This window comes from Nuphar pumila, chromosome 1 (assembly GCF_984573655.1).
Source record: "Nuphar pumila chromosome 1, dmNupPumi1.hap1.1, whole genome shotgun sequence".
Lineage (NCBI taxonomy): Eukaryota > Viridiplantae > Streptophyta > Magnoliopsida > Nymphaeales > Nymphaeaceae > Nuphar > Nuphar pumila.
Window position 1 is genome coordinate 32,566,013 of NC_143249.1, and position 26,261 is coordinate 32,592,273.

Here is a 26,261-nt window from a genome sequence, read left to right on the forward strand (position 1 = left end):
TAAAAAGAATATCACACTAATGTCTCCAATAAACCATTAAGTTTTGAATATGGTGATATTTGGAAAATATAGCATTTTTAGCAGGGATAAAATATAGTGAACATTTGTGATTATGTTCCTAAACTAATAAGCTCGATTTGGCTCATTTATATATCATGGGGCCATAGTGATAAATATCAGCAATATTTTTTAAAATACCATGATTTTGTGAAGACATTTTTAGAAAGTGACCAAATCCCCCACAAAAAAACTCATAAGATTATCAAACTAATTATAATTTTTATTTATGTTTGATATATTTCTTAAATTTCTCTAATCATATATTTTCTATTTTTTCAATAATTATATGAAAAAGTTCATTCAACATGAGGGTCTCCCTTGCCAAGAAAATGTTGATAACCCATATGCATTGAGTCCAACCTAATCGGATATGCTTAAATTGGATTTGGACTTGGACCCGCAAGAACAGATCATGGATCCCCTAGTGGACCAAAGGCCTAAAGTGGAGAATCCAGTAAAGCATGGCACAGGTGTCATTGGATCCAAATCTTTAGCATATTGGAGCTTAAGAACCCCATAATGACGTAGCTGCTGACCACGTCAAATTTGTTGCATATTCATCAATGTCTGGTAAACGGTATGGATCAGATCCAACCCGAAACAGTATCGGCAGGTCAGGCACCAGCTTTGCCATGTCTTAAACGTAAACCTCAAGGGCGGTTCAGTCATTTCGGCCACCTTTCTGTCGGAAATCTGCGATCCCGCTCAGATCGGACGGTCATAAATCGCCACCCCTCCGACGCCCTATAAAAGGAGGCGAAGAGCCACCCGTTCCTCCTCTACTTTCATTTTCCGTCTCCACCGGATTGTTTGCTAAGGCAGTTTTTTCCGATCGACCTAGCCGATTTCCGGCTTGTTAGGGCTAGATCCGGCCGTCCGATCTCGTTTCTCGGCGTCAGAGAGGGGAGAGCCATGGTAGGGAGCGTCGGAGTTTCCCCCGCCAAAGCTAATGGCAAGGCGAAGATGATCCCCAGAGAGGTCGAGACGTTGCCGGAGGAATTCGAATTCGACCCAACGGAATCCTCCAATGCGGCGAGTGTAGGGCTCGAAAACGGCGAGGGAAGCGAGAACGGAAGCGCGGAGGGCTTGCGGGGGAACGAGCTTCCCAAGAGGGAGATCGTCTTGGGGAGGAACGTCCACACGATGAGTTTTGAGGTGACGGAGCCCGACGCGGACGACGAGGTCACGGGGGATAGGGAGGCGTATATGGCCGGGGTCTTGGCTAGGTATAGGAAATCCCTCATTGAGAGGACAAAGCATCATCTTGGTATATTCCCTCCCTTTCCTTATTTTCCTTTTTTTTAATTATAATTCGTGCATAGAATTCTTGAAATTATTACTACCACCACCACTACTATTAGAGACCTGATATGGTCAGGGCTCTCTGCATCTTCTCCTTAGACGTGGACCCAACTTAGGAGGAGGTAGATCTTTTTTTTTTTTATGTCAAGCTGGGTTAGGCAGACCCCTACCGATTATATAACTATACCATTGGGTTTTGAACCTGCAACGTCCCAAAATAAGGTGAGGTACACTAGCTGCTCCTACCAGACAAGCAGAGCCGCCATTGGCAGGAGGAGGAAGATGTTGCTCAGATTCAAACCATGATTTTTTTATGAGGAATGGGAAAACCACTGACTAAGCCTGCTGCCGTATTTAAGATGTAAACGCCTTGTGTAGGCACGTGCAAGGGGCGTAATAATACTCTTACCCTTTCTTATATGCCAAGGGTTGACGTCCGTGAGAATGGAACCTGACCACCCGAACTGGCTCTATGTGGTGGGACCTTAGTTTTAGGATCCAGCTCAAGGTCTCTATAATCTCTTTAAGCGGAAGTTTGGAGTTGTTGAGCTTTTTTTTTAGCTCTATCTTTTTTGACCTTGTATTGGGTGCCACTTGTGAGTGTGTGATCGTGCAGTTGTTTCACTATCACGCTACACTATTACAAGGCGAACAGGGGGCTTCGTCTAGCTCAATGTTAGGTTACAAGGCTTAGCAAAGGTATCACTAAGTTATACCTTAGTGATAGGCAGAGCTGCATTCAGCCTACTCAATCACAATGTCACACAGGACAATTTCACAATTCTGCACTTCAAAGTGCAGGCAGGTTCACAGCTCCGCTAGGCTGTGTGGCTTCAGTCGGACCAGACGCCACTGAAGCGTTGCACCACTCTGTTGCATGCTGCAGTAATCAGTGTGCCAGGGTGTTGTGCGCTGCAGGCAATGCGCATGGAAGGAACTCGCTCGGCGGCATGCTGTGTGTGTGCGGGATGGCATGTGCGGAAATGCGGTTGTGCATGCTGTGGATGCGTGCGGGGTAGGGCGGACAAGCGCACGGCGGACGCGTGCGTGGCATGGCGATGTGCGCACGACAATGTCGTGCGCGGCAGGGCGGTGTGAGATCAGGAAGGTTTGTGCGTCAGTATCAAGTGCGTGCGAGAAGAAGCGTGCGGCAGGAGTAAGTGCACGTGGGAAGACGTGTGCAGCATGAGCAAGTGCGCATGGGGAGATTTGCACAGCAGAAACAAGTGCGCGCTAGAAGCGACTCTGCATGTGCTGCGGCACATGCAGGAGGTGGAAGATGAGGCGAGTGCCAAAGGCAGGAGCTGCGGCGCCTGCAGGCGGAGGCATCGATGGCTTGACACTTCCGTTAAGAGATGCGTCAATACAGAAACATGTCCTGATTCTGGGACCTGTGAACGATCAACTGCTGCTGTGTTGACTCAAGTCGATCTACCTTTGCTTTTGACAGAAGATGATCATCAGTCGGAAAACCTCCCTTAGCCGATTAGAGATTATGAAAGATCTCTTAGGCCTCCGAAGTATTCCTTGCGCCACGTAGTTGAAGACGACGATCCGATAGATGCGACACAAGTAAATGAAGCCGTAGTGAATGCCTTAGCCGGATCAAACTGAAATGAATAAGAGAAGATCAACACTCACCGATTTCTCTAAGTGAGGCAGGCGATCTCGACATCTTCTCATCAACAGGAAACTCTAAAAGAATCCGCTATCTTGCCGGACGTGCGATCACCGGATCTAGGCTCGAAGCGTTGGATCTAGCGTAATTTCAACTCAGTCATCCTTAAACCGACTTGAATTGGCCCAAGGAGTGATGCAGACATCAATTCCCAAATTTCCCCAAAACTGGAGAACTGAATGCACAAAGGCACCAAAAGACCGAAGTCTGTTTTGTATGCCAAATTCAATATTTCAAAAGATATAGAATGCCTGTACAAATGCCTTATTTCTAGGCTGCCAAAAATCGAAAACCAGAAGTGAAAAACCATGGCAGTATTATAACTGCTGAAGTGATCCCCCTTTCAGCTCAAGTCAAGTGCATTGAATCTGTTCAGCTGAGGTGGTGCACATACATTGGTTATTGGTTCTGCCCAAGTGGAGAAGGCACCCAAGGCTCCTGTTCACTGCTTCTGGACAAGCCGAGGTGGCTTACTCTCCACTGTCCAAGTGACTAGCTGAGTCACTACTGAGGTGGCAACTCAACTGTACAAGTGCGGCCTTTTGTCATGTCTGCGCTGGCGTGGCAGCGCCACTGAGACACCCGACTTACTCATATGTGCACGAGTTCTTTGTGGGTTGCATCACATGCCCCCCCCCCCCCCCCCCCCCCCCCCCCCCCCCCCCCCGTCCCACTACGCCAAACCCCTTGGGGTCCAAACCATGAATTAGTGGTTAGCTCTTGTTCATGAACTGTTCTTAATGGGACTGAGGTCATTCATCGTTAATGATCGTTCATCTGTGCATTTTGATGCTGGCCACGTGACGAGCATCTTTTAGCATAAATGGCGTAGGTTAGAAAAAGAAAAAGAAACTCTTCCTGCATCATTCCAGGGACCGGGCCATCGACTCCCCGCATGGGGGACCCCGGGCTGGGCTTGGACGGAGCACGGTCGGGATGATGCAGCCGGAAGCACGGCCGATGTCGGGGCCTGCACCATCGTCGTGAGCTTCATCCTTGCAGGAATAGACACCACCTCGTCGGCAGTCACCTGGTTCTTTTGGCTGCTCTCTTGCCGGTCGGACGTCGAGCGCAAAATCCTCGAAGAACTTATTGGAACCTGCCGGAATCAGCGACTATCTGGAGAAGAAGAATATGAAATCTTCCGTTTCGAGGAGCTCTGGGTGATGCACTACCTGTATGCGGTGGAAGGTGGCCAGGGCGTAGTCCAGCGAGGAGGAGGGGGAGCGAGCAGGAGGCGACGATGGGGGCGGCGTCGCCGGCGAGGCCAAAGGAGACGAGCTGAGCATGGGCTTGATTGACGTGGGACAGCGGTAACCAAGGTTTTAAAACCCGTGACTCGGAACTCGACTCGTTCTTTATTGACTCGTGACTCGGCGGGTCAACTCGGTGACTCGGACCGAGTTTTGTTAACTTTTGATTTTAAAAGAAAAACACTATATAAATTATCATTTAAACATATAAAAGTTTGTAGAATGACTTAATTACTAGTGTAATTGATTAATAAGTAAAATAACATCAAGTAAAACTATATCTAACTTATAATTACTCATCTAATAGCAAGAAATCGAATAACCAAGCAAAACAATAATTCAATATTTCAATAGAAACAAGCTCTAAAGTAAAGTTAAGTTAAAAACTTACAAGAGTAAGAGTAAAAACTAAAGTAAAGATAATCATACTTGAGCAATCTGCCAATGCATGTTAGCAATCAACTTTCGCATCTCAGCAATAACCATACTAGACCCATGGCCATATAACAAAATTACAAAGTTCACAAGTATAAAGTTAATTATCATAACATAATGACAAAATCAAATTTCAAACATCCAAAACAGAAATTGAAATGTATTACATGTGACATTTAGATTATATTCCTGCGAGATCAGAGAAAAAAACAAAACAGGAAATTATGGAGGAAGAATACAGGAAATTCAAGAAATTAACACATAGGAAATTAAAAAGAAATTACAAAATAGAAAAATCAGTAAAAAGTAAAAACAAAACAAAGAATTAACAAAACAGAAATTGAAATGTATTGAAAAATAGACAATGCATGTAATGAAAGACAGGAAGTTCAGTAAAAAAAAATGATACTTAGCAAAATGAAGAGCAAAACTCAGTAAAATAACAAAACAAAAAAATAAACTTAGTAAAATGAAAACAAACAGAAATTCTGGAAAACAAACTGCAAATAAAAACAAAAAAACAAAAATATGAAATTACCGAAACTAAAACAACAAATTCAATGAGATTGAGACTAATGATACACAGAAATGAACATACGACAAATAATGAACTGAAATAAAAAAAACCACCAAATTTGAAATGCAAGTAAAAAAAATGTGCAGATATGAGAAACTGCTCTAATACAAGATGAACAAATGATTCAACAATGAGATTAAACAGAAAGCAATTAATGCAGGGAAAATGCAGATAAAAATGAAAATACAAAGCAACAGAAATGACATGCGAAAATGAAAACTTAGAGGAATGTTGTGCAACTCACCATGTAATGCATGGTACTGAGGCGTACGCCTCAGGTACTGTCTCACAACATAAGACTCAACGCCTCGCTTCGCCTCAGTGTGCATACAACATACATACCTTCACAAATCTCTCCGAAAAAACTCGCCGGAAAATATGCACTCGCCGGAAAATCTCACCGGAATATCGCGCGGCGACACACTGTTTTTGCTGGAGAAGATGCGTCGGATTTGCAACGATGCCTTACTGTTCACCGTCGATGTGTTTGCTTTGTTCCCAAAAAAAATAACGATACATACCTTCACAAATCTCGTCGGAAAATCGTGCTGGAAAATCTTGCCGGAATATCGAGCGGCGACACACTGTTTTTGCTGGAGAAGATGCGTCGGATTTGCAACGACGCCTTAATGTATTTAATCGATGTGCTTGCTTCGTTCCCAAAAAAAATAACGATACATACCTTCACAAATCTCGTCGGAAAATCGTGCCGGAAAAACGCACGGCGTCGCTATAACTGTTCACGCCAGAAAATCCTTGCCGGCGTCGCTGTTCATGCCAGAGCTATCGTCGGATGTCTGAAAACTGAAGAGTCGAAGACCTTCTCGGCTTCTCCTCTCTTCAGTCGAGAGTCTCGAGAATGCTTGAAAACTGAAGAGTCGAAGACCCTAAAGACCCTTTAAGGGTTTTCGTTAAAAGGTAAAGTTTTTTTAATTTCAAAATTGCCATTTTCACTAAACCAACGGGTCTTCAGTGACTCGTGACTCGGTCCGAGCGATCCTTCCAGCAAGTTTTGTCAAGGCAAAGGTGGCAGAACTCGCCCGAGTACGTCATGACTCGTGACTCGGCCGAGTCAGCCCGAGTCAAGCCCGAGTCTTGGCAATCCGAGTATGCCTAGCCGGGTTGACTCGCTGGAGGGCCGAGCCGAGCCGAGTCAACAAGTTGACTCGGCGAGTTTTTAAACGTTGGCGGTAACCATCGGTGGAGGAGGGAAGGGTGGGTCGCCAGTGGTGAAGGCGTTGCCGGCGGAGAGAGAGACTGGTTTCGTTTTTTTTTTACCTAATAACCTTAACGGCGTCCCTTGGGGTTAATCTGAAAAATGTTTAAAAGATGATCGCCACTTGGTGCGCATCAAAGCACACAAATGGATGGTCATTCGATGAATGACCTGATCTGTGTCCTTCAGGTGCTTTGTTAGAATAAAAAAGAAAACCTCCATAAGAAAACTGAATAATTGATGTGGATCTCTTGATTTGATTAGATACAGATCTACATGATTTGTTCCTTGTATTGAAAGTAAGGAATATTCCCACTTGAAGTAATGGATCTTCGTGCCTCTTGCTGTGGGATCCCTCACTGTCAGGAACCCATCATTAGTTTCCAAATGATTAACCCATTTCTCGAAGTTGTTCTTCGGTATCTATAGCTTGATTTTCCCTTTGCTACTCTCATCACTTGAACGATTCACCTGTCTTTACACCTACACGGTTTCTTTTCACTGAGCCGGTCGGTCCTGTGAATATTTTCTTTTGGGTGATGTTCAAGAGATCTCTAGACTTCTCTGTTAGATTCTCCTTCTCCAGTTCAATGGGGAGCGTGTTGTTTGCGTGCAAATATTCAGAGTCTCAATTTTGCACTTCGTGCATTCCGCACAAATTCTTTTTATTTTTTGAAAGATCATTTCTGCATGATGTGAGAACAGGGTTTTCTATCAGAGTACTAAAGCTTTTATAACCCAGCTAGTCTTTAGGTCTTACCAGATTACTGTTCATACTGTATAATTGTAATGTATTAATAAAAATTTCTACAGGTTATCCATATAATCTCGACTTCGACTATGGAGCCCTGGCACAGCTGCAGCATTTCTCCATCAACAATCTTGGCGATCCTTTCATAGAGAGCAATTATGGTGTCCATTCCAGGCAATTTGAAGTCGGGGTGCTGGACTGGTTTGCACGCCTTTGGGAATTGGAAAAGAACGAATATTGGGGATACATTACAAATTGTGGCACTGAAGGCAATTTGCATGGCATTCTTGTTGGGTGAGCACCAAGGTTCTTATTTTCTTTGTTAATTTCTTCATTTATCTATTACAAAAGGAAACTAGTACACTAGCTCATGTGCCGCATATCTTCACAATTTATTGCTGAGTGGTTCCTTTGTATCATTTAATTCTGCAGGAGGGAAGTGTTTCCTGATGGAATTCTGTATGCATCTCGAGAGTCCCATTACTCTATATTCAAGGCAGCAAGAATGTACAGGATGGATTGCATAAAAGTTGGCGCGTTTGTCTCTGGCGAGATCGATTGTGCAGACTTCCGGTCCAAACTCCTCCAAAACAAGGATAGGCCAGCGATTGTCAATGTTAATATTGGTGGGTACCAGAGAGTCAATCATTTCTTCACTTCATTATGTGAATTAATTTTCTCACTGAGTTTAATGAAATGCAGGAACAACTGTGAAGGGAGCTGTGGATGATCTTGATCTGGTCATACAAACACTTGAAGAAACTGGTTTTTGTCATGACCGGTTCTACATTCACTGCGATGGTGCTTTGTTTGGACTCATGATGCCTTTCGTGAAGCGAGTATGTAGAGCTTTTTCCTTATTTCTTAATATGAATTCAAACTGCTAAGTGATCCATGACAATTTATGTTTGTAAGTATACATTAGATGATTTTGATAATTTGATCTTAAACGCACTTTGATCCATGATCTTAAAGTTATGTCACACATACTCCATTTATCTTGTCCACTTATATACTGGTCATATTGAAAACTTCATAAAAATAGCCATATCCCCGGATTTGCAGATGTATCCATGTGACAGTCTTAAAAGACATTTGCGCATCTAATTTCTCTTTTTCTTGACAGGCACCAAAGGTGAGCTTCAAAAAGCCAATTGGAAGTGTGAGTGTTTCTGGCCACAAGTTTGTCGGCTGTCCGATGCCCTGTGGTGTGCAGATCACAAGACTGGAGCACATCAATGCGCTGTCACGGAACGTCGAGTATCTGGCTTCAAGGGATGCAACCATCATGGGCAGCCGGAATGGCCACGCCCCGATCTTCCTCTGGTACACGCTCAACCGGAAAGGTTACAGTGGGTTTCAGAAGGAAGTGCAGAAATGCCTCAGAAACGCACATTACCTTAAGGACTGTCTGCTTGGAGCAGGTATTGGTGCCATGCTGAATGAGCTCAGCAGCACTGTGGTGTTCGAGCGCCCACATGATGAGGAGTTCATCCGGAGGTGGCAGCTTGCCTGCCAAGGGAGTATTGCTCATGTTGTTGTCATGCCTAATATCACTATCAACAAGCTCGATAATTTCATGAACGAGCTCATTCAGAATCGGCAGATGTGGTTCCGAGATGGGCAGGCACAACCTCCATGCATTGCAGATGAAATTGGAAAGGAGAATTGCATGTGCGCCCGTCACAAATGATCAATGTTCTTGCAGAATAAATATTTGTTTCATTTCTAGTTTTGTAGTCCAAGTAGGAGTTGCCTTCAGATTCAGATTATGCAGTGTGCGTCACAGAATTTTTGGAAACTCTGTTTTTGTATTGGTATTTGAAAGTATTTTCATTTCCCTAATTATTTTCTTTGTTTTTTTTTTTCAATTGTTTCTATTTCTCCATTTCTTTTTTGTCATTATTCTTCTTTTCTTTTCTTTTAGAACTTTATTCCTAGATAGCAGAAGAAGATGAATACTAAAGTTTGGTGAAACAGAATTTCTCCACTTTGACACAGTTGGATCTAAAAAGTACATTAGATCTCATTTTTAGCCATGGCCAAAGATAATACCAAGCCAATAGGTTTCATCAATAAAATCTGACCAGTTAACCAGCCAAAAAAACTTTGTTACTAATAAAATCTTATTATTGTGTTGAAACATAGAAATGTCGACTAATCTTGTTAACGTTGAACTTGGTAAATAAAAGTGTACTTATTAGGTTCAAATTTGTTGATGGTACATGATCTGCAAGATAAGAAAGTTGAGCTGAACTATTGCAGTGCATTCTTTCTTTGCTTTAGCAAGTGTCTTCACTAGGAAAGTTCCAGATGCTCGACAATGATTGGGTGTTTGCTTCTGGGCATCCACAATGTTGGTTGGAGATCGTTTGCCCCTGTTTAAATGTCTTCTATCTGCATTTAACAATATGCATACGTTTTTCTAAAACAAAAAAAATCTCAAAAAACAGTATATAAGAAATCCTTTTATCATGAGCTAAAGTTTTCTCTAGAGTTATTATGAGTTTAAGCTTGATTATGATATTGAAATACAAGTCTAAATAGCTTCTATTCAGTTGTTTCTCGGTGGCTATAAAAACCGTAGTTACCAGAATAAAAAAGTGGGGTGTGAGAAGCACGTTGGAAAAATTCTTTACCATGTGAAACGTGAAGCCTTTTTATGCAGGCTTTATATAATAAAACCAATAAAAAACAATTCTTGTAAACATAAAAAATGCATTTTCAAAATCAGTAAAGTTTGATTTTACAAACTTTGCATGAAGTTTCAAAAGGGCAAAAGAAGCACATGATTTTATGCTTCCAAACATTTTAGAAGCTGTTCTTTTAGAGACAATACCACCCAACATTGAATAAATGGCGTCGAATAGCATTCTCACCGTACTCAGGTATGTTCAGTTACAATAACGATTATTAGCATGTTTTTAGGTGTTGCATATGATATAACAAGCGAGGTTAGCGGAAAATGATACGGAAAACGAAAGAGAGAAGCGATGCATTTTAAAATGTAAAGAAAATAGGAAGCAAGAAATAAAAAAACAATATAAGAATTCAACTAAAATCAAAATGGAACACAAATAAAAACTATAATAAAAGTGAATATTCTTAAATTTCATGATTTTTTAAAAATTATTTTTTTAACGAAATCTAAAAATGATGATTGTCAATTTAGAGAAAGCACGTCGAAGTTAGTGACAAGCAGTGTTGTGAAAAGCGTTAAGGCATAGCGAGGCGCTCCACCAAAATCTGAGGCGAGGCGTAAGTTAGTGAGAAGCAGTGTAAGCCTCAATTTTTTTTTAAAACTATAAAAAATATCTAAAATTATAAATAAATAAAAAAATACTTTATTGATGAAGCAACAACCAACCAGAAATAAAAAATTTCAGATAAATACTGAAAAAATATGAGATTAACATGTAAAAGTAACATTAATACAACAACTTGAACTACGAAAGTATCTAAGAAATAAAATATGAGCATTCATTCAATAAAAAATTAAAATTAACAACGAAATACATATTAGCATTAACATCGTGTCATAATTAGAAAATGCATGTTAGCATTAACAACCAAATGTTAATATATTTGTTTAAAACTCTTCAAAATAAGAGTGTTAATATTCACAATTACAAATTAAAGATCCCAAAAAACATATAAATGACCATAACCTTATGATATGAATTAAAGCCTAGGCTCTTTTTGTGTCTCATCATCATCAATATCTAAGTCTTCAATGTCATCATCTGAAGAATCCATATAAATAGGTTTTCCTTCATCTTCATTCTCTGATTCTTCATCATCTGCACTTTCTTCCTCTATATCCTCGATCACTTCTTTTGCTTTTTTTTTTTCAATAAAAAATCATGTATTAAATACTTATTTTATGTAATTAAAAATTTATATTTATATTCATAATAAAGTAAAAAGAATATAGCTTTACCTCGATCTCTAGAAGACCTGTCTTGCCTATAACAACTTTGTAAATCATGAGGTGAAGCGACTTTTTCAATAGGCACATGCACAATAGCATTTATGTCAAAGTTTGGATCCAACCATGAATCCTCCAACCAATTGGGATAACTAGGCAACACTGGGTCTTTTTTCTCCACAATCCACTCATTGTTTAAGTCTATATGATCTAAACATATAGGGTCTTTGGTAGACCTCCTCCTCATATTTATCTCTCTTAATTTCATATTGTACATTACAAAAATCAATGCATTCATCTTCTCTTGTTCAAGTCTATTCCTCCATTTTGAATGCACCTATAATTACAAATCATTAGTAATCAATTATAAGATAATTATAATTATAAAAATATATTTTAAAAATAAAATACAAAGTCACAAACCAATGAGAAAATACTCAAATTCCTCTTACAGCCTGATGAACTGCACGTCAAACTTAAAATTCGAATTGCAAAATTCATCAATTCAAGATTTTTTTGTTTAAATGAACTCCACCAATCAACTGCATTCAAATAAAATGATAAAGAATTGATACAAATATTAAGAATGTCATAATTAATAAAAACATAAAGAAAATATTAGCAAATAACAACATGATTGCAAACTTACCAGGACTTTTTAATTTTCTTGTTGTAATGACTGCTTCTCTACCAAACAACCTCTTTGCCTTTTTAAATGCATTGATTTGTGTTGTGATTTTCAACCGAACATTTGCATTAGAAACTAATTTTTCAACACAATCATAAAAGTCATTCATAACTTCTCGATCCGGGTCGAAGTTGTCAGCATAGTAAAAATGAGGATTTAAATAATAGGTAGCTGCATGCAAAGGCTTATGAAGTTGCAAGTCCTATCGTCTATCAATGATATCCCAAATAAGTTTATATTTTTTTTCAACCTTATCAAGGTTTAAAGCAATTATCTCATTTGCTTTATCCATTGTCTCATATAAAAATCTCATAGCAAGCTCATCTACTAATTACAATATTTTTACGAGAGGCATTGTAGCTTTAATTGCATATGATATAGTAGCCCAAAACTTATTATCATTAAGAACAATATAAGAAATATTCTTAGCATCAGATTTTTTATAGTAATTAGATTATCTAAATTTTGAAGACAAAAACATTGACTTTAACTCTTTCTTATAACATCTAATATTATGAAGCGTGAGATATGTTGTGGCAAAATGAGTGACGGTTAAACGTAGAAGTTCTTTTTCTTTGTAAACTTTCTCATCAAATTTAATACTCATGCATGACAATAGATATATCTTATATTTTTTTTTGCTTTTTTTACTATATCTTTAAAAATTGATATATTTCCAATATCTTTTAACATAAGATCTAAACAATGTATTGCACATGATGTTCAAAAACATGTATTTCTTGTTATTATTCTCAGTTGTCACATAATTTTATGCATTATCTGTAATGAATTGCACCACATTGCTTTCACCAACTTCTTCAAACAACTTGCACAAAATTGCACTAGTTTTTTTCATGTCGCTGATATCAACCGACTTCAAAAATATTATCCCAGATGAGTTGTTCATAAGAAAATTAATTAATTTTCTTCTTTTTTCATCTGTCCAACCATCTTCCATAATGTTGCAACAAACTTTTGATCATTCCTTTTTGAACTCTTTTAAAATTTCATTAGTACAATCTACCTCATCCTTTAAAATCTACGTTCTGATCTCATGATAAGAAGACGATTTAAACCCTCGTCCATAATTTGCAATAGCTTCTACCATTGCACCAAAATATGGATTGTTACAAAGATTAAATAATAGGGTATTTGAATAAAAAAATATATCAATGAAACAACATACATTTTTTCTTTCATCCATTTTGAAAGCAGTGTTTATTATGGTTTGTCGTGCTTCTTTGTTCACAAAAAGGTCCATGGGATCACCTATGCTTGTTTTTGCATCACTACATGATCCACTGGTTTCTTTGTTCACATTATCGACTCTTGATGATAAAAAATAAACACTTCTTCTGATTTCAAACTTATTTTGTTTCTCCTCTTGTTTTTTTGTTTCTGATCCTTTAGATGATTATGAAAAAACCTTTTTACATAAGGTGAAACCACTTCGCACATGCTTATACCATGTTTTGTGCTGGTTAAGTGATGCTTTAACCTATAGATATTTTCTGCAATCTCTTTATGACAGTAATTGCAAATTACATGTCATACGAGTTTGAGTTTTTTAGTGAGATTTAGAACTTTAGCTTCATGATCTCATCCTACATCTTTTTTCATTGCTCAACTGCAAAAATACATATAAAAAATATAAACTCAAAGAGTTAAAAAAAAAGTAAGACAATGCTTTATATAATTCAATGAATTCATATTCATATTCAATAAGAATCAACATATATAACTTAAAAATTAAGAGTATACTTCTTTTCTCCTTATAATCTCTACTACAAAAATAATATAATTTTTCAAGCTATACATGATTTATACAATCTCGATATTGTAGTTGCCAAACAATTCAAAGAGCATCAGTTGAAGCTGGTTCCTCCTCCTGACATTTGGTGTTTGAAGAAAGATCTCTTGCCATTCATTTTTCTAAGCAAATGATACCTTTCAAGGACATGCATGAAAGAGTAGGCAGCTGACATCTTTGTTTCATGCAAAAAGGATGGCCTTAAGTGGGTGTATTCATTTCTTTATTTTCCTCTTCGAAACAACATTAAATATTAAATCATATCAGAAGTGATTCAATGATCCTGGAAAAGTATCGGTTCTACGAGATAATTTGGTTACTAAGTAGTTCCTACTCAATGAGCCAGTCAGACAAGTTAAAAAGCTAATTAAGACATGACATGCCTTAGTTGTTTGATCAAGTGAATATTGCCACCAACCAAACATGCTTTAACAAGCTCCAGATGTCTATAAAATCAGCAAAGCCTTATGATTTTGTTGGTTGATATGGTTTGTCTTTTCAAATTGTAAAAAATGAAGATCTTTCTAATAGGGAAAATCAATTTGGGGCAGCAAGGTGACAGAGTTATTAAAAACAAAAAAAAAAGTTATTTCAGTGTCACAAACAACCAGTATATGGTAATGTTTGCATGCGCATGCACACACATGTGCACACACACATAGACACATATACATATATGTACAATACATGTTGTACAACATAAATTCAATCTATTTCAATGTTGTATACCAACCCAAAATTTAGTGCTAAAGGAGATTAGAACGCAACCGAACTGCAGACTGCTATTTTGCACAAAAAAAATATATATCTAAATCTATAAAACATGTACCTCTCTTCTTCTTATTCTTCCAAAACCCAAGCTCGGGTTAAGTTTGCAGACAAGAGGTGGGAGACGAGTGAGGGACTGCGAGAGAGAGAGAGAGAGAGAGAGAGAGAGAGAGAGAGAGAGAGAGAGATGAGTGAGAGACTACGAAAGATGAGTGAGAGAGAGAGACAAGAGAGAGATGAGTGAATAAAAATGAAGAATTAGAGCCCCCGACCCTAATTAGGGTCAGGGGCCCTGATTTTTCTAAAATCTAAGTTTTGGTCAAATGAAGGCTTTGACCCTCATTTGACCAAAAAAATAAGGCGTATACGCCTCACATTCACATTGAGGCGCATTTCACCCCGAGGCATACACCTCAAGGCGTATGAGGCATACGCCTGGAGGCTTTTATGCTTTATACTTGGGCCTCAAGGCACAAAGGCCCTCGCCTTGAGGCATGTTTTTAACAACACTGGTGACAAGCATGACATGAAAAGTAGAGAGAGAAAACATGAAGCGAATGAAAAGCATAAGAGAAGCATGAAAAAATCTAGATTCTCATAAAGTTTCAAAAGCGAGGAGAGTATCGTGCTTCTGGAGCAAGTTTTCGGGAAGCAGACTTCCCACTTATTTAAGAAGCTTCGGGTAACTCTCATAATAAGGTCATGAATTTCTTCATATTCCTATAATATTTCAGGACACACATGTACATTTACGTATGAATAAGATACTGATATGAGTAACTTCGCTGATTGAATAAACACTAATAAGAGACCACGGTTTTAAGACAAAAGGCTCAATTCACCAGGGTTTAATCTGCTGTAAAGCCTAAAAGCCTTTCAAAATTAACTCAGATACAACTGATACATTGCTTACAGAAGTCTGCTTCACATATGTACAATATGTATGCTTCAGATTGACATTTTAATTTTTTTCTGTTAGCCCCTCGATGAGATCAACTTCTGGCCCTCCTGGTCTTGAATGAGTGACAAGTTGAAGAGACCTATTTAAGATCATAATGGTTGCCAGATCCTCTGGTGAAATCCCTGGAATTTTGTTGAGTTTGATCTGCAAGAGGCTGCCCATTTGGAATTGTTGGAGAAAGATGGGGACGCTGAATATGTGTGCCACCCAGATAATGAAACTGCTGATTCTGATGGAAGAACGACGCATTGGGCTGTGACATGGATCTATTAAAGGCATGCCCGTTCATAGGTGGGATCTGTCCTGTTGCTGTCTTTAACCTTTGCACTTCTTCCCTCAATGCTTCGTTCAAAGCTGTTAAAATAGTAACATATAAAAACACATATATTGAGTTGTTCAGAAGATAATCTGCTGGACATCTAAGCATATTTTATTTTCTACTGCATGGTTCCACAAATAAGGACCCGGAAACAGTAGTGACACCAAAGAAAGCAGCAGTTCCGTGTTTGAAGCACCAAAGAATTAAACAGCACATGGAAGCTCAAGTTGATAACACCAGTCAATATTTAGAACCAACCCTACCACACACGAGACCCTTTCAGCAAGATAATATATCTAGATAATTAAAATTTCTTCTTTCTTGGAAAATTTTCCGCAAAATTAAAGAGGAGGAAAACATGGGAATTTATTTCCGGTTTTGGAAAAATATCGGGTAAGTTTTCATCCCATTTGACGCCCTTCTGACTTACAAGCTATGTCACACAGACACTCCATTTTTTCCTCCGTACTCGTGTCGACATGCATGCCCCTGTGTCGACACACGTCGACACCTGGACATGCCATTTTACCCTCCGTACATACAAGTTTGTATTTAATTTATAATTTATAATTATATTTTCAGTTTATAACTTTATATTTTCAATTTATAATATATATTTTAGATATAGCATATATATTTAGATTATATTCAGTTTATTTTGAATTTATTTTGCATTTATGTGATATTTAATATATATATATAGCTGTTCCCATACCCACATTTTTTAGAATTGCCATGTCGTACCCTCCCTACTCGTACCTACACCCGCACCCGCACCCAGGTGACATAGCTTACAAGATTCCTTTACCTTTTTGTGTTATTCCTTACTGAAGAGTTAAGATCTATATCTTGTTACTATAAGGGATGAAATCATATGGTCCCAATAGTGATAATTTCAAATCGGATTTAAAGGATTTTTGCACGATCACACCATAGCCATGTCGGTATTGGAAAACACATCAAGGATTTCTACAGATTAAAACCATGCACCATGTTAGGCAGTTGAAGTGCGAGTACAAGTTACAGAATGATCCAGGATGGAGAGCAGTCGGCAAGACAAAATGAAATTCCAAACTTAATTGAATCCATGACCTGATGCAACTCAAAAGTTGTTCAAGTTTATTTATTTATTTAGCAATAATATTTGGATATACATGATATGTCTTGTTATCTGAGAGCTATAGAGATAAGCTCTCTTAAGGCTGTGAAATGATGCTTTTTGGGATTTCCTATTGGTCAAAAAGGTTATAAGTGCTTTGATATTGTTGAGAGGAGGATGTGGATATCTGAACATGTGATCTTCCTTCAACATATACCATATTTTACTTAAACTAAGGAGGAGAAAGAAAGTGAAATTGATTTCTCATTCTCGATTCCATACCCAGAGGAAGAAAGGTTTGGTGAAAATACTAATGTTCATGTTGAGTCTCAAATCCTTACAAAAAAGTGTGCCCAAACCTATACTAGGAGATAGGAAGGTGTTATTGTCTACCTTTTATAGATCATATTGAGCATGAAAAGACAGAAAATCCTTACAAAAAAGTGTGCCCAAACCTATACTAGGAGATAGGAAGGGGTTATTGTCACACCTTTGTAGATCATATTAAGCATGAAAAGATAGAAATTTTAGAGGCCAATTGTGATACCCTTCCAACTAATTTTGAGCATGCAATTCAAGATCATTCTCCTCATCCTCCTCAGGTACATCTTGATTCTTATGAATTCTTTCTCCAAACTGTTATGCATACTTGGCTTTAATTCATTTATATGTTGAGCCTAAATCTTATGCACAAGCTGCATCTAATGAAGAATGACAACAAACAGTGGCTTGAAAATTTAACACACTAGAGTAATGCAAGCATGGGATAAGGTAGGCTTCTATTTGGGGAAAAAGTGATTGGATGAAAGTAGATCTACAAAACAAAAACCAAAACAGATAACTCAATTGAAAGATACAATGCTAGATTGGTGGCAAAAGGATACAGTTACAGTTTGGGATTGATTATGTTGAGACTTTTGCACATGTGGCACACGTGACAACAATAAGAAAATCTTGTTGGTTGTATCATCAGTGAAAACATTGATTTTTTTGGCAGTTGGGTGTGAAGAATGCCTTCTTGAATAGAGATTTAGATGAAGTCCACATAGGCATTCAGATCCTGATGGTAGAGTTTGCATGCTTAAGAGAGCATTATATGGGTTCAAACAAGCAACACGAATTTGGTTTGAAAATTTTAATTCATCTATCTAGTCATTGAGTTTTGAGCAGAATTATCATGATCTTGCATTATTTGTATCCTGTACTTAAGGAAAGTGCATGATTCTACTCTTGGCGGATGATATGAGTAGCATGGGCAGGAATTTACAGAAAATTGAGGGCACAAACAAGAAATTGACAAGTATATTTGAGATGAAAGAATTAGGAGAATTGAAGTACTTCCCTGGTCTTGAAATAGCATAATCAAAATGAGGGCTCTGTTTATCTCAGCAAAAGTATATAACTAAACTTGTAGCCAATTCTAAATTGGCTGATGATACTAAGAGAATAGAGTCTCCCATAAAAACCCATTATGAGGCTAAGGTCTACTGAAGGGAAATAATTGGATGATCCAATTGTCTATATGTAGCTAGTTGGGAGATACATCTGACTATTTCCAGGTTAGATATCACACATACAATTCATGCAATGAGTTAGTTTATAAGCTCATCTTGATCAGTTCATCTTGTTATTGTACTTAAAAATCATTTGACATGTGAGATATTATGCACTTTTGTATATTTTTTCGTTATCAACCCCCACAGAGCTTAGAGCTAAGCTATCTACTACACGATTTTGTGTTTTTCTTAGAAGCTTGTTGATCTCATGGAAGAGTAAAAACCAATAAAAAGAAGTTTTATCTATAGTTGAGGTTGAGCATAGTCATGGCTTAAGTCACAGCTAAGATAATATGAATAAGATGGTTGTTGTGAGAGCTCAAAGTACTTGTGCATGGGAAGACCTCCTTGTATTGTAACATGTCAATCACCATAAATAATTTAGAATTTCATAAAAGGACAAAGCATATTAAAAATAGATTGTCACTTTACAAGAAAAGCATATGAAAAAAAGAATAATTTTACTTGAGCATGTGAGAACTAAAGAACAAATTGCCAATGTGTTCACCAAAAGTCTTTGTCTCATTTTAAAAACATTCTTTCCAAGCTTGGGAATTGGGATGATTCCGCTTGCATCATCTCAAGTTTGAGGGGGAGTGTGAAGAAATGTAATATTAGTGTATTACTATATTGTGTAATACCCATTCATGTGAATACTTGTTTATAGAGGTATTCTTGTCGTCAATGTAATAGGTCAACAAAAGTCAAAGGAATTGTGCTGTGCATTGTCCTTTTGTAGAATTGTGCTGGTGCACATTTAAGCGCTTTGTAGCCATTGTATGCACTTGTATGCTTTTATATTGTCTCTTGTAGGACTTGTACTTGTGCTTGTACACATTGTGGTTAGATTTCCACTTAATTTCATTACAATTATGAGTATGAAAATCTAGAAAGCATATGATTGCATGAATCAACACATTCTCTTCATCTTTGACCAAGAGCTTTGGTACGAAGAAGATATAAGAACATGAACATGACTCCCCTCTGTATCTAGAAGGCATCCATAACAAATTGAGCAAATTCTCTACCCAAACAAAGGAGACTGGAAATCAAAATGAGAAAAAAGAGATCAGGGACATAATCAGATCCAATTGAAATAGACTGGTCAGAAACCCCTAGAGTAGAACCAGAGTTGTCAGTCGAGGAAGCGGGAGCGAAAAGCGAGGCACTTTCAAAATTTTAGGAAGCGGAAAGCGTGGGACGACTTAGAAGCGAACCAGGAATCGTCTCGGAAACGACCTAGGAAGCAAACCGGAAGCGACCTAGGAAGCGAAGGGGAAGCGAAAAAAGAGAAAAATAAATAAATAAATAAAAATACAAAAAAATGAAAAAATAAGGAAGCGAGCTTCCCAACACATTTTGGAACTGGAACTGCGACATTTCGCGCTTATGAAACACGCTTTGGGGAAACGCACTTCCCCCACTCCCAAGGGCGCTTCCGGTAACTCTGAGTAGAACAAACAATCAAGACAAAGGTAGTACAAAACCTAGTGGGATAGGAATATGAAGTTTACAAAAATTTGCCAAAGCTATGAAGAAGTCATGAACATTTTAATCCAGGCAGGTGTATTGGAGATTCCACCATTTCCAGACCCACTGGTCATGAAGAGAAAGAATTTAGCTAAGTTTTTAAATACCATCGTCTAGCTGGACATGACACAAAGGAGTGCATGGTCCTGAAAAATATAGTGCAAGACAACCTGGACAAAGGGGAACTAATCTTAACAAGACAAGACAAACCCTCTACTTCTAACCAAAACTTAGGAATTTACCAAAATCCATTTCCAAAACACTAAGTCCAAGAAGTAGACATTAGGGCATTGGAAAGAATTGAAGATTGGCCTCAACTCAAAAACCCCAAAGAAGTGATTTGGGTATCGTCCTTGCATAAAAAATCTCTCCAACCCATTTCAATTTTTTTTTATAATCCCGAAGAAACTATCTTCATTACCCTTCTATAAGAAAGACTACCAGCTTCCTTTAAATAAGAAGGTTTCTCCCTAGACAACTCATTTTCTAGAGAATATTATGACTTACCATTTCCATCTGCCTATCCTTTCAACACACCACCACTCTCACCAAGTAAGGACTAAACTTACCTAGCCAGTTAGCAGTAAAACCAGGCAAAATCATGTAGATCAAATAAAATAGGAGAAAATTCAGAGTCAACAGGGGAAGTAAGCTCAAAGAGAAATATCCAAAGTGGCTAATTGTTGGCAATAAATCGATCTTATATCGAAATCTTTCTATGAATAAATTCATGATGATCTGGAACTCCTTGATCTGATGGATGTCCAAGGTGGAGAACCATGACAAGGCCTTCCCTTTGAAGCTTCTTAGGAACCAACGGACCAAAGTACTGTTATTCTTTATGCAATCCGAACAAGCATCCAGGATCAGAGTGACATGGGTCTCAAGATTTTCTGTCTCGTTGAACTTAACAAACTTTCGAGAGGTAAGACCCAGAGGTTTATTATCCTAACTCGGGACAAAATCTTAGATCTCGTATGGTCTTCTTTCACCTTTTGTTCCCCTTATTTGGCGACTCATGTTCGTCGGCTCTTCCAAGTTTCAAACCTGCTTCTCATATTCATTGGACTGAGAGGATGGGGCCCTGATTATTGGGACTACTATCTCTAGCACACTGGTAGACTGAACTTTTCTGATGGTTACACTCCGACTCTTTTGTTTGTAGCCTCTCAACCTGGCCTCATTTTCCATGAATTTTTGCTAGATTTCTTGCATCATTACTCTCTCCCTTCTAATCAACACAATTGAAGACGCATGGAGCATGCTATCCAAGAATGATAATATTTTCTTTTATTTTTTTCAAAAAAGGAAGAAATGCTGGTATTAACCTGTGAAGCTCCAACAAGTTGTATAGCCAAAAATTTATCCCCCTCTCATGCATATACATAGATACATACATTGCATGTGTGTGTATGCAAATGTGCTGTTGTAACAAGCTCTAGACACTCTGAAAAAGTATATTTTAAGGTCCAACACATATAAGAGCAATGTGTGCCAGCAAAAACTCCTAATGACTCATTTTTTAATGATGATGTATTCTTAAATGCTGGTGTTAGAAGCTTCCACCACATACCTCTACATCATAAAGTGCGTGAGGTAAAGGCCAAAAAGTTTATGTGATCACCAGAAAATATAAACAGGAGACTTTATTTAGCATTCATAACCGATTTTGTGTTCGTGAAGCACAGATCACATATTAGCAATATGAACCTAATGTACAAAAGAATCTAATGTTGTTCATAGGAAAACATGTTATCTAGAGATATTTACTGATTTCCCTGGAATTCCAGGAACATCCAAATAAATTTACTCTGCCACTAATAATGTTGAGAAAATACTGAGAGTAACAGAATCTAGTGAACAAGTATAATACTACCAAAAGAAGAAACATCCTGCACTGTAAAATGTTAGTGATCCAACAGGGCTAAAAACCAAAGCAGCGACATGGAAAAGTTGATAAGTTACCATCACGAAGCTGTGCATGCTGCTCCATAGCCTGCAAGCGTAATTTGAGTTCCTTGTTCTCTGTAGTCAGGCCAGTAGTATCCCTCTGTTGTGAAAAAAACAAAAAAATATGCATTATTCAACCTGCACAAACTACAACAAGAATACAAGGTTGATATTCTGGCAGGACGATGTTACTACATTCCATACTACCTGACCTAAATGATGCAAGTTCACTGCTTTCAAAAGGGATGTCCAGATTTTCGAAACCATAAAAGTTTTTTCGGGAAGATAAAACAACTGAAGAGAGATTATTGATCTCATAACTTTTCCGGGATCAGAATTAGGCGCCAATCTTTCTAGATGGCTTGACAGATAATGGATATTGAATATTACGAACTAACATTTAGTCTGAAAAATATAGATGCTTATATAGAGCCTAGATGCTAAATATCTAAAGCAGCTACGTTTTTTTCTTTCATAAAAAAAACAGCCACTTTTTTCATCATAAAAAAAAAGCAGCTACTTTTCTGAGTTAAATAAGTTGCCTAACAGATAAATAGAAGCACAAAGTGCTCTAACTTTTAACCAATCAACCAGTGGATACAAATTAATCACATAATTAAGATATTGCCCATGATGTCCATGCTATGGTTTGCTATTTAATGAATGTTCAAAACACCAAACAAAAGTAGAGATGAAAACTCCACCTAAATCAATAATTTGAAGGAAATATCCTTCAACCAAATCAATGGTGAAGAAACATTGAAGGCATCAAAAAAGTTAATATTTCAAATAGCAGCAGATTTCAATTTGAATACAATCACCCAAAATTGACAAAGTATTGTTGGTATAAAATTGACTGGCTTGTAAATCTCCAACAGGCCAAGTTGAGAGATGCAAGGAATTGCTGACAGGGACGAAGGATCAGCAAGTGTTGTTACGAGAAGATTTTGTCAATCCTTGCATCAATTGGTCCACATGATAATAATGTGAGGGAAAATGGAAAATAAAATGTAAAAAATAAAAAAGGGATAAAGATGAGCCAAAGCAACATAAAGATTGTGAATATGGGAAACAAGATTGACAGGATCTGAATGGCATATTTTATCCTTCATGTATGAAAAGAAGAGATCCTCTGTTCAATTGAATCGGATCCTGAATGCCAGGATTTGGAAATTGCATCTAAAAAATAATAGCCAATTTGAAAAACAATTATCAAATTGAACATGTTCAGCTCTGAAACTGTTAATCATTCAGAAGTTTCTCTATGCAAGTATCATGACCACTAAACCTGGCCCTTCACATTCTGTGCATCGGTAACACATCCCCAGCTGCACTTCTCATTGACAGCCATTTGGATGGTAATGCATTAGAAAGAGGTCTCGTGAATAACCTCCTTAATTTCATGAGCTTTAGCTGCCTCCTAAGAGGGCCCTCATGAAACTAATTAATGGGTGGCACTACATCCACACACCTGAAATACAACTTGGCATCAGGCATCAAAATAATGTGAGGAGCTGCATCAAGGTCGACAGAAACCTTCAATATAAGGGAGAAAAGCGGTTTTTTCAGTTAAGATTGTGGTTTGCAATGATCTTACAGTTAATGAAAACCACTTTCAACTGATCTCATTCCAAGAAATTTCCATCGAGAAAACCATCAAAATAATGGCAAAGCCAAAAAAAACTTCCAACAACATGAACTTATTTTGCAATCTATTATGAAACATGCAAAGAAGACAAATATTCATAGCACAAACTCAAAAGCATTTTGGGTGCATTAAGAAATAAAATGCTCCTATTCACATATTTGCATATATATGTATATATATATATATATATATATATATATATATATATATATATATATATATATATATATGTTTTATATCCTTGGCTATCTTTTAAATTCACTACACCTCTCTAAGAGTTACTGTTTTCTTTCCAAGTCTTTTACGCACTTATGCACTGCAGAATTTGGATGTAAAAAAAGAATCCTTATTTGACTTCACTTTATTGTTAAGAACTTAAGAGCATTATCGCAATGTGTGAATGTCTCTGTTTGCTAGCTACCCTAACGGGCATCTATTTCTCAGGAAACATTAAAGCCATTTGTCATATTCAATTCACAAATTATTGATAATAATGCTACTAAACAGCAATTCCCCCACCCCCCAAAATAATGTTTTAGAACATTCATAAATCAAGAAAAGCCACATGATGCCGCTGCATTCTGTATACTTGAAGCAACGTAAGCTGTGCTGACAACGTGGTAGCCTCCGTCTGAAGCGTCTGCACCTTCCTCTCCAGCTCACTTGTATAATGTACCTTCCGCTCCTTTGACCGGGCTGCAGATTGCCGGTTGGAAAGAATCCTACAAATGAAATATCCGAGGAAATCAACTAAAGTAAAATGAAAATTATAAGAACACAAATTACACGATCATCTCAGCAGATATCCTCATCGAAAAACACTCATAACCAGAACTCCCAAAACATCACCATGTATCTCAAAACTGCACCAAAGAAAGACAAACCACAAACCCTGATCCTCTTCATACCAAAAACATAACTGAATAAATAAATAACTCACATTCCAAAATATTTAGAAAAAACCTCTTGAAGAAAAAATGACAGAAAGAAAATGATATTTTGCAATAAAATAACCACAATCATGATGTAGCAACTAGTACTACTAATTATACAAAAACAACAGTAGCAGCAAACATGATTAAGATGGTACGGAAAATCAGAAATTTTTAGGAAAATTCGGGGACTTTTTGGGGGCTAATTTATGAAAATAGCAACAGAAAAATAATAACAATAACAATGGTGGTGGTGGTGATCACTATATGGTAACAAAAGCAACAAACATAATTCAATGAAAATTAGGGTAAATCTGCCTCAGTGAGGGAAACTCAAAGCCTTTGAAAGTTGGTAAAGACAGACGGAAGATAAGACATAGTGAATTGCAAATCAAACAGCCAGCAATCAAAGAGAATTAAGCTTTCCAAAAGCAAAAACACGAAGAACCAAGAAAGAAAAAAATGAATCGGAAAAGGCGAAACAAAGGGAGGACGAGCCTCTTAGCCCTCTTGGGATCCATCAGCGCGAGCTCGGCGAGCTTATCGGCAGGCATGGACTTCTTGGCATCCACCATCGACTCCGCCGCCACCGCAACCGAAGAAGCTCCCAGTGAACCGTCGACTGACCCGGCCCGACGGTGCTGCGGTCTCCGCCCGGGCTCGGGCGGGAGCGCGGCCGGCCCCCAGTTCTCCGCAGGCCCCGGCTGGAACCCTAGGCCATCCAGGAACGCCGCGTCCATGGACAAGCTCCGGATGTGCACACCCCCTCCTCCGCCGCCACCTCCACCGCCGCCGACGAGAGGTGGCGCCTCCTCTTTGACCCCGCCGCCGGACTCCGGCGACTTCCCGGTGTCCATGAGGGCCGGGAAAGCCCCTCCATCGCCGGAATTGTTGTCCTCGGAGAGAGAGAGGACGTCGATGAAGGGGAAATCGGCGTCGACGTCGAAGAGAAATTCGTCCGGTAGCCGAAAGGCGATCTCCGAGTGGGCACGCCGGTGGGAGCCCCGCTGAGGGGTCTCCAGCATTTGATCGAGGGCGTCAGGGCCGGAATTGTTGCCAGATAAGAACCTCCCGACGGACACGCCGGAATATTCGGGCTCCATGACGTCGGAAAGTTGAGATCCACCACCGGAGACTGTTCCTCCTCACCTTCTTCTATTCCTCGTCTTCTTGCTCTTGTATTTTAGAGAGCGTTCGAAGCGGACGCGTAGGTGGGCCCACAGATGGTGGACTGGAAATGGTTCACTGTGGGTCCCATGCAGCCGAAGTCCCCACCCGTCGCGACCGTAGCAGGAGGTCAGATCAGGTGATATATCAAAAACACAAAATCTTTGTGTTTTGAAATCAAGACCGTCTTTGCATAACATCAGCATATTTAGTGGGCCCCACTGTTTTACATTTGAATGGCAGTGATGAAGACCATGGACGGTGGTGATTTCGAAACACGAAAATTTTGTGTTTTTGAGATATGACCTGATCTGAACCTCTCTAGCAGCAGTGCCCGAACTCGACCTTCTAACGTGGCTCTTAACTTCAAGACGGCGTCACTCGGATACGGATACAGATACGGACACGGACATTGATATGACACAATTCATAACGCGGACTCGAGTTTTTTGTTTCCTTTTTCCAAAATTGAGACACGAAAAAGCATGAATAGATTATGGTCTCAAGTTAATATATGGACAAATTATTGTTTCACATTCATATCCCATATCGGCAATATATAGCCTGTATATTGTTAATTTATCGGCAAACAAGTTACTATTAAACATAAAGGAAAAAAGTCATATTCGGACA

General features: G+C 38.5%; 2 protein-coding genes across 2 annotated transcripts; one reads left to right on the forward strand and one right to left on the reverse strand.

The window, feature by feature from the left end:
* The first annotated feature begins 840 nt into the window (after nt 1-840).
* Nucleotides 841-9,117, forward strand: LOC149848605 (serine decarboxylase-like). The gene is made up of 5 exons (XM_089996413.1): nt 841-1,327; nt 7,335-7,566; nt 7,705-7,898; nt 7,975-8,111; nt 8,399-9,117. Exons 1-5 carry the CDS (start codon nt 973-975, stop codon nt 8,963-8,965), a joined length of 1,485 nt encoding a protein of 494 aa, XP_089852539.1. The 5' UTR covers nt 841-972; the 3' UTR covers nt 8,966-9,117.
* Nucleotides 9,118-15,242: 6,125 nt separating this feature from the next.
* Nucleotides 15,243-25,608, reverse strand: LOC149848606 (transcription factor RF2b-like). The gene is made up of 4 exons (XM_089996391.1): nt 24,960-25,608; nt 24,119-24,251; nt 21,897-21,981; nt 15,243-15,781 (listed from the first exon to the last, which is right to left on the reverse strand). The coding sequence occupies exons 1-4, from the start codon at nt 25,562-25,564 to the stop codon at nt 15,507-15,509; spliced, it is 1,098 nt and encodes a 365-aa protein (XP_089852517.1). The 5' UTR covers nt 25,565-25,608; the 3' UTR covers nt 15,243-15,506.
* Nucleotides 25,609-26,261: the final 653 nt, after the last annotated feature.

Bases quoted from the DNA above. Each gene is read 5' to 3' on its own strand.
- LOC149848605 (XM_089996413.1), top strand. From the start codon at position 973: ATGGTAGGGAGCGTCGGAGTTTCCCCCGCCAAAGCTAATGGCAAGGCG. The intron at 1,328-7,334 runs GTATATTCCCTC...AAATTTCTACAG, and splicing joins GAGGACAAAGCATCATCTTG to GTTATCCATATAATCTCGAC. The intron at 8,112-8,398 runs GTATGTAGAGCT...TTTTCTTGACAG, and splicing joins TGATGCCTTTCGTGAAGCGA to GCACCAAAGGTGAGCTTCAA.
- LOC149848606 (XM_089996391.1), bottom strand. From the start codon at position 25,564: ATGGAGCCCGAATATTCCGGCGTGTCCGTCGGGAGGTTCTTATCTGGC. The intron at 21,982-24,118 runs GTATACAGAATG...TTTTCACAACAG, and splicing joins CACAGCTTACGTTGCTTCAA to AGGGATACTACTGGCCTGAC. The intron at 15,782-21,896 runs GTAACTTATCAA...CTATTTTAACAG, and splicing joins GCATGCACAGCTTCGTGATG to CTTTGAACGAAGCATTGAGG.